Consider the following 12,708-nt stretch of genomic DNA (forward strand, 5'->3'; position numbering starts at 1 on the left):
TTTATCATACTCTAACAGGGAGTTAAATGATTCTGTAATAACTGAGAGCAAAACCTGGAGGAGAAATTGCTGAAGTTAAACATAAGAAAAGCAACTCGAGGATGGATGGGATCTATCCAGTTATATTAAAGGAAATAAGGAAATAAGCAAAGGAAATAAGAAGGCCCTTAGCCATGACAATGGGAGCAACATTGGAATCAGGGGAGGTCGTTTCCCATGGACTGGAGATACACAAATGTTTCCCTAATTCACAAAGGTGGGATCGAAAGGTGTCATGAGTAATTACAGACCTGGCTTGTATCCAAATCTCCAGGTTCATTTTCTGCCTACACCTCGGAACAATTGTAAAGCACTTATTAATTATTCCAAACTAGAGTTTGAACAGGCTAAGCGTAGAAAACTTGCTTCTTGTCCAAATGGTAGCCAAGCATTCTTTTCTCTTGCCAAAGTGCAACTATTGGGTGCAACTTTTGCCCATCTTTGTACCCACCTCTGTCTAAACTAGATAGTTCTATCACGACTTCAGTCAAGTATAAAGCTGATTCTAGCATCCTGTTTTCTTGCAACTTGTGTATTAATGATCTTTGTAAACCGCCTCCCATCATTCCCAGTACATTCCATTCAATGCCTCCTGTGGTCTTTCGTTAAAAGGATGCAAGAACAATCTTGATACTAAGAAAGATTCAGGTCCTGATGGTATTTCTCCATTTGTTCTCAAAATCTGTTACTCCTGTTCTGTGTCATCTTTTTTCACTTTCTGATTCCAAAGGTGTTTTTCCTTTTGCTTTTAAATTTGATCATATCCATTGATAAATCCGGAGGTGACAAATCCCTCCCATCCAATTATCATCCCATTGCAATCACCTCTACTCTTTCCAAAGTAATGGAGAAAACAATTAACCGTCAACTCTTAAACTATCTACAAACCTTCCATCTGATCAACGATCACCAGTGTGGATTCCGTCAACATCAATGTATTCATAATAATCTGGCTTGTGTTACTCATCTTTGGATAAATCCAATGGAAACGTTTGGTGAAACTCAAGCAGTTGCTCATGACATTTCAAAGGCTTTTGATCATGTTTGGCATAAAGGTCTTCTAAATAAGCTTCCATCTTATGGTTTGCTAACTGTTTTTTGTAATTGGGTATCCAGTTTCGCTCTGACAGCTCACTGATGGCAATGGCAGTTGCTCTCTATTTTCTAACTTCTCAACTAAAGTGGTGTTCCTCAAGGTTCAGTTCTTTCTCCCACTTTTTTCCTCTTGTATATTAACTTCTTCTTCCATTGACAGGAAATCCTATCCATAGTTTTGCTAATGATAGCATATTGCATTCCACCTTCTAGTTTGAGAAACCTTGCTCTGCTCAAACAGCTTCAACTTCTCAAATACCCACTACCAATTCCTTAAATGGTGATCTCCAGGTAACTGTTACTCATCTTTGGATAAATCCAATGGAAACGTTTGGTGAAACTCAAGCAGTTGCTCATGACATTTCAAAGGCTTTTGATCATGTTTGGCATAAAGGTCTTCTAAATAAGCTTCCATCTTATGGTTTGCTAACTGTTTTTTGTAATTGGGTATCCAGTTTCGCTCTGACAGCTCACTGATGGCAATGGCAGTTGCTCTCTATTTTCTAACTTCTCAACTAAAATGGTGTTCCTCAAGGTTCAGTTCTTTCTCCCACTTTTTTCCTCTTGTATATTAACTTCTTCTTCCATTGACAGGAAATCCTATCCATAGTTTTGCTAATGATAGCATATTGCATTCCACCTTCTAGTTTGAGAAACCTTGATCTGCTCAAACAGCTTCAACTTCTCAAATACCCACTACCAATTCCTTAAATGGTGATCTCCAGGTAACTGTTACTCATCTTTGGATAAATCCAATGGAAACGTTTGGTGAAACTCAAGCAGTTGCTCATGACATTTCAAAGGCTTTTGATCATGTTTGGCATAAAGGTCTTCTAAATAAGCTTCCATCTTATGGTTTGCTAACTGTTTTTTGTAATTGGGTATCCAGTTTCGCTCTGACAGCTCACTGATGGCAATGGCAGTTGCTCTCTATTTTCTAACTTCTCAACTAAAGTGGTGTTCCTCAAGGTTCAGTTCTTTCTCCCACTTTTTCCTCTTGTATATTAACTTCTTCTTCCATTGACAGGAAATCCTATCCATAGTTTTGCTAATGATAGCATATTGCATTCCACCTTCTAGTTTGAGAAACCTTGCTCTGCTCAAACAGCTTCAACTTCTCAAATATCCATTACCAATTCCTTAAATGGTGATCTCCAGGTAATTCTCCAGTGGGGCAATGTTAACTTAGTTGATTTCAATCCTTATAAAACTCAGTCCTGTCTTATATCTTGCAAAAAGGATTTTTCTTGCTCCTAACCTTATCTTTGGTGACACTCCGATTTCTAGGCAAGATGATATATCTCTTTTGGGGATTACCCTGACTTCTAATCTCTCTTGGCACAAGCACATTACAAATATTGCTTCCTCTGCATCTAAAAAAGTTGGTTTTCTCTTTCACTCTCGGCGTTACTTTTCTTCCAAACAGCTATTTACTCTGTACAAATCTCAAATCCACCCTACCATGGAATACTGTTCCCACATCTGGGCAGATGTGGGAACCCCAAAAGTTTTTGGAGTTCCCCAAAAACTCTCTCGGGCTTCTAGATTCCATTCAAAAGAGGGCAGTTAGATTAATTAATTACTAAATCTAACAGTCTTTCCACACTCTCATAGACATTTTATTTCTGTTGCATGCCTTTTCTAAAGATACTTCCATGGGCACTGTTCTTCTGAATTGTCTTCTATAAATCCCACTCACTCTTCCAAAGCAGTCCTAACACGTGCCGCAACCAGTCAGCATGCTTTTACTGTCCAACTTGAAACTCACAGAACCAACTTTTCTTCTTCTCATGTATTCCTTCAACTTCCATTTTCTGGAACAACATTCTTTCATATGTATTTCCTGAAAATTTTACAATTTACAGAAGTTCAAGTCTAATGTCAACAAGAATCTTCTTTCATCTTCTCCCCCTCCAACCAATGTATGGTACTAAGTACTATAGGTGTTAATACCTCTCATATTTGGGGTTTTCATAAAAAAAAAAAAAAAAAAAAAACTCCTTTTCCTGCCACATCAACAACATTTTGTGCACATTGTGCCCTTTCCTTCTACTGGTAAGGAATCAAAAGTCTGGGAACCCATTTAGCAGCCACTTTACTCATATGCAACTGTTGATGGCTGATGTTCTGCACAGACCTTACATTAATTTCGAGTTCTGTGCTAGTTCTTTGATTCCAATGGCAATATTGAATCTTCCAAGATCAATGCTTCCATTTTTACAACACTCTCTCTCTCTTCTGTTACAGTAGTTGCTTGGCAATCTGTGATTTTGTCATCATGCACCAAGATTCTTCTGCATTTGAATTGTTTACACCAATGTACAATAACACAGTAACCTGGGCAGTCTTCTCCATAATCAGTAACCATTTCTTCAGTAACTGTTTTGGCCATTTTCCCCTTGCAGAAAAAGGAACCAAATCACAGATCTGCATTCCAATTCTGTATTTGTAGTTCCTGTACAGATTTCAAGGAATCAAACAAAAGAAATTTCATTTTGCTATAAGGGATGATCACTGAGATATAAGGGATGCAGGATTTTTCAAATCCTGTATCCCTTATATCTCAGTGATACCACATCTCTGATATCCCCCACAATGTCTGCATTTGAGGACTCGGCCAGTACTTTAAATTCATCAAATTTATTTACTATACTCCTAGCATTGGTGTACATGCATGTATACATGAACCTATCCTTACTCTTAGTTACTCTAACACAGCCTATGTATTTCCTTTTTCCTAGATGACCAACAGCAGGCCCTGAAATGCCTGGTACCCTGCTTTCCAGGATTCTGAATTTTCCAATAGAAGCAGTGCAAGAATCATTTTCACCTCTGCCTGCAGCTCTAGTTAAACTATTAGTCTGTGTATCCTCCCCAAGCTATGACCCACCTATCAGTGCCTTGATATCATCTACAAAAATCTTACACCCCCTCCTATTCAAGTGTATCCCATCCCTGTAAAACTAGTCTCTCCTGTTAACAAGCACAGACCATGCTAAGAAATATTCTACCTCATAAGCCTTGCACAATCTCTCTTGGGTTGAATTGATTGACAATGTTCACACTATCTATCTCCCCTATCGGGTTCTGGGTAGAATTAGAGACACTTTTATCCTTAACTCTAACTCACAACTTTTTCTGTACAGTGTCCGTTAGGATTCTGAGGATGTACTTCTTAAATACATCCTCAAAACTACTACTTTTAATGTCATTAGTACCAACATGTACAACAATACCACCTTTTGTGCCCTTAAAAGATGTTATTTGCTCTTAAGATGAAGGTTTACATCTCAGATTTCAGGTGCAGTAGGTTGTTGATTGATTGCATTTAGAAATCAGTGTTATGGTCTTATCTAGTGCTTCTGTTGTTATGTGCGGTCAGCCAGATCATGGTGTGTCTTTTATTATGCCAGTTTCCTTGAATCATCAAATGGTATTTTGTACTCCTTTAAATGAAAGACCTCTTTTTTTGATGATACTTCTCATGGAATAACTTTATTTATATAGAGTTATAATAGCACTTCTTTTTTTCAACACTCAGTTCCATATTTCTTGCCATGTTTATGATGAAAAGCACAAAACTTACATCAAACACTCTTTCTGAATGACAGAGTATTTGATTTTATAAGTTACAGCTCTTACTCCTCAATTTATATTATTGCAAAACAATAAAATCGTCTACGACATTCAGGAATTTTCTAAAATGTTTTACTACATTTAGGAGTTTTCTATACCTTTCTGGAATATACTTGAATATTATAGAAATTTCTTAAATGTAATTGAAATTTTTTGATTTTTATACATAATAAAAAATATTTTAATAAAAATTGGTAAACAAGTTGGTTCTATTTCAATGAAAACTTGGAAAATTAAGAAAAATTAAATGCAATTTCAAACTTTTAGGTGGGAGTATATTTCTGAGCATAAATTGTGTATGTAGGCAGAAATTTGAAGCCAATTTTAATTTTTCTGAAAAAAAAAAAAAAAAAATATATATATATATATATATAAAATAAAATAAATAAATAAAAAAATAAAATGTTAAATCACGAAATATAAATATTATCCTAATAGTCATTTCTATTAATCACGACAGAAAACATTAAGAGTGCAATTTCCAAAATTATGCATGTGTATTTTTTGTGGCTTAGAATTTTGTTAATATTACAATTAGTATTAGTAATGGCAAATGATGTAAGAAAGCAAGCTTATAACAACATCAGCAAAAAAAAAAAAAAAAAACACAAAAACAAACAAAACTCTCCATTTCACCTATCCATCCTCTCCAACAGTCTGTCTCGTTCTTCCTTGAATTTATTCAGCCTATCCACTTCCACAATTTCAGATGGAAGTTCGTTCCGCAGCCATCCATTGGCCAAAGGCACACTTCCACACATCAATTCTGCAACCGTCTTCCCTCAGTTTGAATTTATCCCCCCATGTGCATAATCCAAGTAAGAGGAAGATTCCCATCAGAAATGAACTTGCTCAATCCATTCAAAGCCTTACTGCTTGGAGGAGGCTATGGAAATGGACTCCAATGTGTATTCAATAATAGAATTTAAAAATATTTGGAGCTAGGTCTACAAAAACACTGAAATTTTTGTTTTTTTAAAAATGGTTCCTTAATTCTGCTGAATTAAACTAAAACTATAAACATTAAAAATATACAACTGAAGTATTATTTTTCTCCATCAAGTTTGTTGAAGCAGTTAGTACATGATATTTTTACATGTTTCAAGCATAAAAATTTGAAGCACCATTCAGGGTACAATTGTTTTTTTTTTTTAAATCTAAGGCTAAAAGACTTAGAAGGAATAATGAGTAGTAGAGTTGTAGAAAGTTCACTGAACGATTGTGAAAAATGGATTGGGGGGGAGGGGGGAAGAACATCACAAGGAAAGCCGTAAAATATTCCTCTCAAGGCTAAGATGATGCTATATTTAAAAAGTTAGAGGACAGAATTGATATGTAAAATTGAACTTGAATGGCATTCATTCGACATAATCAAAATATCTGATTAGGACCTGTGATGTAGTGCATGTCTCAGGCCAAAAATGTTGCATTGTACCTCACAGGTGCTTTCACATAATTACTCTGTGAAAATCATGAAACATCACCTTTAAAAACAACTCCAATAAACTAAAACTTTTTCTAACTTCCTAAATATAGATCTACTAGATCTATATTTAGGAAGGTATAAAAAGTTTGTCATTAAGCTTGACTCAAAAAAAAAAAAAAATCTTTTTCAAAGCACCTGGCAGGTCCCACATGACCACTGCTAGGTTAACTATCTTCACACTATGAGTACAATGTGACAGCACATAATCAAGAACAACACTGTTATCCTCAATTTCTATCTTGCAATATAGGCTTGCCACTTGCTTGCCAGTTCATTAAAGAAAATATGTAGCAAATTGCAATTTTTTTTTTAAAAATCCAATTTTCACATAGTTTATCATTTTTTGTGAAAAGAAAATGACAAAGAATTGATTTTAACGAAAAAAACAGAAAAACTCTATTTCATTAACAATATTTACAAGGTGAGAAAGAAAAAAAGTCAAGTAAAAAAGAGATTCTCTGTTGTAAATTCCAAGAGAGAAATTTGGCATGGTGCCCACCATGGACTCATGTTGCTTATGCCACATACAAAGGTGAGCATGTTGCACAAGGTATTTGGAATCATATGACCAGCACACTCATTTCCAGTCCTCCAATGTTCAACCAGCATGGTTGGCACAACAGCATTTGCTGTTGGTGATGCACAACGATGAGGAGAGGTGTCTCTTTGGTCATCTGCTGTGGAATCCATGATTATATGGGATATTGTTCTTGAATTGTATTGTGATATCAACTGTTATACAGTGACCTGACGTTGAGCCAATATAATGGGCTAAACCCTTCACTCACCAGAAATGTCCAGGAAGGAAGTGGTTTGACCCGTTCGGCACTATTCTTTGTACACCTTCCACGGTGGACACGAGCAACCAACAAGATGTGCTGTTTCCAATATGGATGCACCTGACACATGAGCTCCCACAACTATGACCTTTTTAAACTCTGTGATATCATTACTATGTCCCATAACTGCTACTTTATCACTTTGACTTGCACGACCAGATGCAAATCACATCACCATAGCTCTAGCGTAGGAAGCTGTTCGGCTTTTTATTCTGTGAACTGTACAGCATAGTCCATTACAGATGAGGTGGCCATAATTCAGTGATAACCGAGTGTATATTGTGATGATGAGATAGAGAAGTTATGAAATTGAGTAAAAAAGTCAAATTCTCTTTCATAAATTTGGAGAAGTGGTATCAATGAGCTGGGAATATACCAAGAACTGTAAATGAAAAATCATTCACTAACTCAACAAACACAGAACAAAAAAAAAAAATAAAATAAAAATAAATAAAATGAAACTTAGCATTTCACTCTGGTGATATTTGAGAGCTGCATTTTTTGTCATGCGGAACAGCTATGTACGAATCATTTTATTAAATAAATACTTCACTCATAAACTTAATTAAAGGTGCATTCATTTCGAGGGACCAACCTGTTCAATTCTATAAACGTTCCCTACAAAAGCTGTTGTACTCTTTCCTTAAGTTATACTTATCTTTTGCTTTTCAGAAGAAGAAGAGAACAGCTTGTCATAAATTGTTGTGACAAGTGGTTTTTGAGTGTTTAAATTGGTTGAATAAGTTCAAGAAGTGGCAGCAATAAACTGGAGAGAGATCCATAAAGGAACTCCCTCATTATTTCCATCATTGTCTGCAGTTGTAGGAGAACTGCAGACACAATAACACCATCATAAATATGCATCCTTATCCTCATGTTAATTATTATTATTATGAGAGAGAGAGAAAAAGAGTCAGAAGTAGAAAGGAATCAAGAAGAAAGAGAACAATGATGATATCTAGTGCTCAGGGCCCTGGGTGTGCTAAATCCATACTCACCAGATGTAAGTCCCTGGGGTGATATATACCACCTATTTGAACAAATCTAGAATTATAAAACTATCCTATTTTGAATGTATTACAGACAACTGTAATACAGTTGTCTGTAATACATTCACATAAAATAAATTTTAAATAATATTACCTGCTAAATTTTTTATCACAATGTCCATGAAGAGTATGGAAATGACAACTTTATGGTACTCAGCTGTTTCTTATATTTGTAGGATCACTGCATACAAATACTATGAGCTTTTTAACATACCTATGTCTTAATAAATTAATATGTGTGTGAGAGAGAGACTATGTGGCTCATCATAACGAATCAATGTCACATATGAATAACACTAATTAAACCATATCAACTGTTATTAGTGTTAGTAGCAGTAAATGACACAACAAAGCAAGCTTATACAGCATCACCACTTCCCTTATCACCTGACTACCCCTTCTAAGAATTTGGCTACTTCTTCCTTTAAATTATTCAAACAACCCACTTCCAACAATGCCAGATTTCAGTTTGATCCTATCAATTACTTACTAGCTGTGAGATTATGACCTCCCTAAAGAGGAAGCAATATTCGTGACATCTGGAATACTGTGTTCAAGTATGGAGATCTCATCTGAAAAAAGACATTGAGCTTCTTAAAAGGATCCAAAGATGGGCAAGTCAAATGGTGAGATTGGTAGAAGGACAACCATATGAAGAAAGACTCTGATTATGTGGGCTATAGAGCTTGACAACCAGACACCTCAGAGGTGACATGACTGAGGTTTATAAGGCTCTGAGAGGGATTAGTAAAATGAATGAAAGTGGAATTCTCACTGTTATAAATATTTCCAGAACTAGAAATTATAAATTCAAATTACAGGGGTTGAGGTTTAGATTAGATTGTAGGAAGTTTTGTCACATGACACAGCATGGAAATATGATATTCTGTGAGACAGAAACACTAGGATAGGGCCACAGACATATTTTAATTCAAAATTTTCTAAAGAAAACCTTCGAAATTTGAGTACAAATGTCTCTCTCTCTCTCTCTCTCTCTCGCTAATCTTCTATGAATAATAATTGCTCAAGGATCTGTTCAGCATAAAAATATCAAAGCAGACAGCCTACCACTTATAGTAGACAATACTCTTTACATAGACAACTTCACTTTTTGCAATCACTCTTAAAGCATACAAACAATTGAACAGTAATTACAGCATGCCATAAACAACATCAGTAAATGGGCTCAAAATATTGAATTCTAATTATCTACTCAAAAAACAATGTACATCTTCTTCTGTTGAAAGCACAATCTTCACTCAGATCTGGAGCTAAAACTGGATAGACAAGCACATCCAGTACAAACAGATATATGATTCCTCAGACAGTCAATATCTGACAAGATATTGACCTTTCTAGAGCACAAACAGCTACAAACACTATGCTTTGAGCAATTTCCAATACAACATTGGGAGTGGATAGATGCACGTTGCTCAAGTTATACTGTGCACTAGTTTGAGCCAGATTCAAATTTTCACTGTCTAGTATAGTATTTCCCAAACATTTTTAGTCACGGAACACTTTTCATCTCACAATATATTGATGGAACACATATATTTACTGAACACTTATGAATAGGGTTCGGATTTTTATGTATTATCATATTCATTTTTCATTTACATAAAGGCATGAAAATTAGTGTGTCCATGTTGCATGGTCTGAGGATTGTAAAGAAGCGTGTTTATAATTTCATATTTCATCGTATTTTACACATTACATCACAATTTCAAAAAAAATATGAAATATCATATTTAATAGTATATTTTATATTTGTTGACATAAAACTTTCATATTTCATCTTACGATAATCTACAAATTATTTATTAAATTGATTTAAAATGCATTTCTAAAAAACTGTGGGAATTTACATTTAATCATTTCACATTCCAGTGTGGGTGGGCATGAGCGGCTAAATCCCAAATTTATTTTGATGGGCTCTTTAGTCACTCACAACCACACTGTAGTGCAATTTTAGCTATAATTTAAAACTTTATAAAAATAATCATGCATTTTGCCTTATACTGAGTTCAACTAATTATTTGTTCAACTTATTTTATACAGTAGAAACTTCAGCTGTTGGCAAAATGAAGCCACACATACCAAACAGATGGACAAATAACATATTGCAACGCGCGCAATAAAGAGGTACGGAAATTAATTGATATATATAATATCAGTGTACATAGATAACTCTTAAAGAACAACTATGATGACATATTTTCATCATGTTTCGACATTTTTAATGTCATAAAAATCCGTACCCTACTTATGAAACACAAGTTTAGCGGGAGCCAAAGAACTGTTTGAATGAATTTTTTACATATGACACAATGTGCATCAGGAGCATATCTATTTCCAACACATGTAAAGACGAAATTCAAATAACTCTCATCATACTTTCATTTTGGTCTTTTATTAGTTGATTCCAGTTTTTTCGGTTAGGATTTTTTGGGGAACAAAAGGCTGCAATTGTTCATCCTCACTTTGAAGTGTGACAATATTGTGTTTGTTTTCATCGACCACAGTTGCACTACCAGAAGTACTTTGCTTCTAGTTTTAAAGTGACTTTTACCTATGGGGATATTTGAAAGGAAGAGTTAATGAGACCCCCCACATAATATGAACTGAAGGACAGTATTTGAAGAAATATCGAGGCTATTAATGTCACCGTTTTGAATCGGGTTACCACGAATATGATTACACGTGCACAAAAATGTATAGATGCACAAGGACATCATTTCCAGCATCTCTTATAACTGTGTGTGCATTCGAAGAGAATAAATGAAGTTACTTTTGACTGAGTTTTTTTTGTGTTTATGTCATTCTACTCCTGTCTAGATTTCTGTAATTATTTTGTCAGTGACTGGGGCCAGTTTTAAGTGAAACACCAGGTATTAAGGTAGAAATCAAAGGAGGTAAACAAATCTTTAGTCATAATTATAAGAGCATCTTCGGATTTAAAAGAGTCCCTATGGACTGGAGATGTGCAAATATATGTCCAATTCATAAAAAGGGATTGAAAGGCAACATTAATAATTACAGATGTGGCAGCTTAATTTCTGTTCCAGGGAAAATAATGGAGTCACACTGTACAAGGCAATGGTTAGGCTGCATCCTGAGTACTGCAGAAACAGGTCTGGAGGCCTTAATTTAGGAAGGATCTGCTGTAATGGATGAAGAGAAGGTCAAAGAGCTTGATGAGAGGGAAGCAATAGGCTGGTATCACCAAGAAAAACCGTTTTGAATCGGGTTACCACGAATATGATTACACGTGCACAAAAATGTATAGATGCACAAGGACATCATTTCCAGCATCTCTTATAACTGTGTGTGCATTCGAAGAGAATAAATGAAGTTACTTTTGACTGAGTTTTTTTTGTGTTTATGTCATTCTACTCCTGTCTAGATTTCTGTAATTATTTTGTCAGTGACTGGGGCCGGTTTTAAGTGAAACACCAGGTATTAAGGTAGAAATCAAAGGAGGTAAACAAATCTTTAGTCATAATTATAAGAGCATCTTCGGATTTAAAAGAGTCCCTATGGACTGGAGATGTGCAAATATATGTCCAATTCATAAAAAGGGATTGAAAGGCAACATTAATAATTACAGATGTGGCAGCTTAATTTCTGTTCCAGGGAAAATAATGGAGTCACACTGTACAAGGCAATGGTTAGGCTGCATCCTGAGTACTGCAGAAACAGGTCTGGAGGCCTTAATTTAGGAAGGATCTGCTGTAATGGATGAAGAGAAGGTCAAAGAGCTTGATGAGAGGGAAGCAATAGGCTGGTATCACCAAGAAAAGCTTCAGTTCTGCAAACTGCAGCATCTGCAGACTGGACACCTGTTTGGTGATCTGACTGAGGAGTTTAAGGCTTTGAATGAATTGAGCAGGATCAATGATGATGATGATGCAATGTATTCTTCCTCTTGCTCAGACTACACATATAAGGGAAAATAAATTCAAAGTGAGGAAGGATCATTTCATGATAGGGGTATGGAGGTTGCCTTCATCCAGCTGGTGATAGATTGTTGTTGTGGATGTGGGTAGTTTCAATAAATTCAAGGAAGAACTAGACAAACTATTAGAGGGGATGAATAGGTGATGTGTGAAGGGTTTTTTTTTTTTTTAATCTGGCTGATGTTTTATAAGCTTACTTTCTGCATCATTTGCCACTAATACTAAAATTTTGCCCAATAAGAAAGCAACAAAGATCAGTAAAACATACCTTTTCTACACAATTCATTACAGCTTGCTGCTGACAAAGAGGAAGATTATGCAAAATGTTAGTACTTAATGCTTCAGTAGGATATCTATAAAAAGGGAAAAAAATTGCACAACTCACATAAATAAAAAATTATTTCTATCAATAAACAAAAATATTTGTATATGTATCCATGATTTATTATACTTTTTTTCTATAGCAACACAGAAGAAAAGTATAATAAATAGTATCAATTACATATAGTAAAATGGTATCATTTTACTATATAATAATTTTCAATAAAGTATCACTGATTGTACATATATATCACCTAAAATATAACCGCTAATAAAAGGGCATA

General features: G+C 35.1%; 1 protein-coding gene across 1 annotated transcript in view; it reads right to left on the reverse strand.

Annotated features, from left to right (window-relative positions):
* LOC150086960 (KICSTOR complex protein SZT2-like) overlaps positions 1-12,708 on the reverse strand; it is a 1,378,951-nt gene that overhangs the window by 836,896 nt on the left and 529,347 nt on the right. Inside the window, exon 29 of the mRNA XM_090372336.1 lies at positions 12,372-12,456. Coding sequence (XP_090228462.1) covers positions 12,372-12,456 — 85 coding nt within the window. The remainder of the gene's footprint in view (positions 1-12,371; positions 12,457-12,708) is intronic.

The sequence above is a fragment of the Mastigoproctus giganteus genome, chromosome 4, assembly GCF_048544385.1.
Source record: "Mastigoproctus giganteus isolate SK-2022 chromosome 4, ASM4854438v1, whole genome shotgun sequence".
NCBI classification, from domain to species: Eukaryota; Metazoa; Arthropoda; class Arachnida; order Uropygi; family Thelyphonidae; genus Mastigoproctus; species Mastigoproctus giganteus.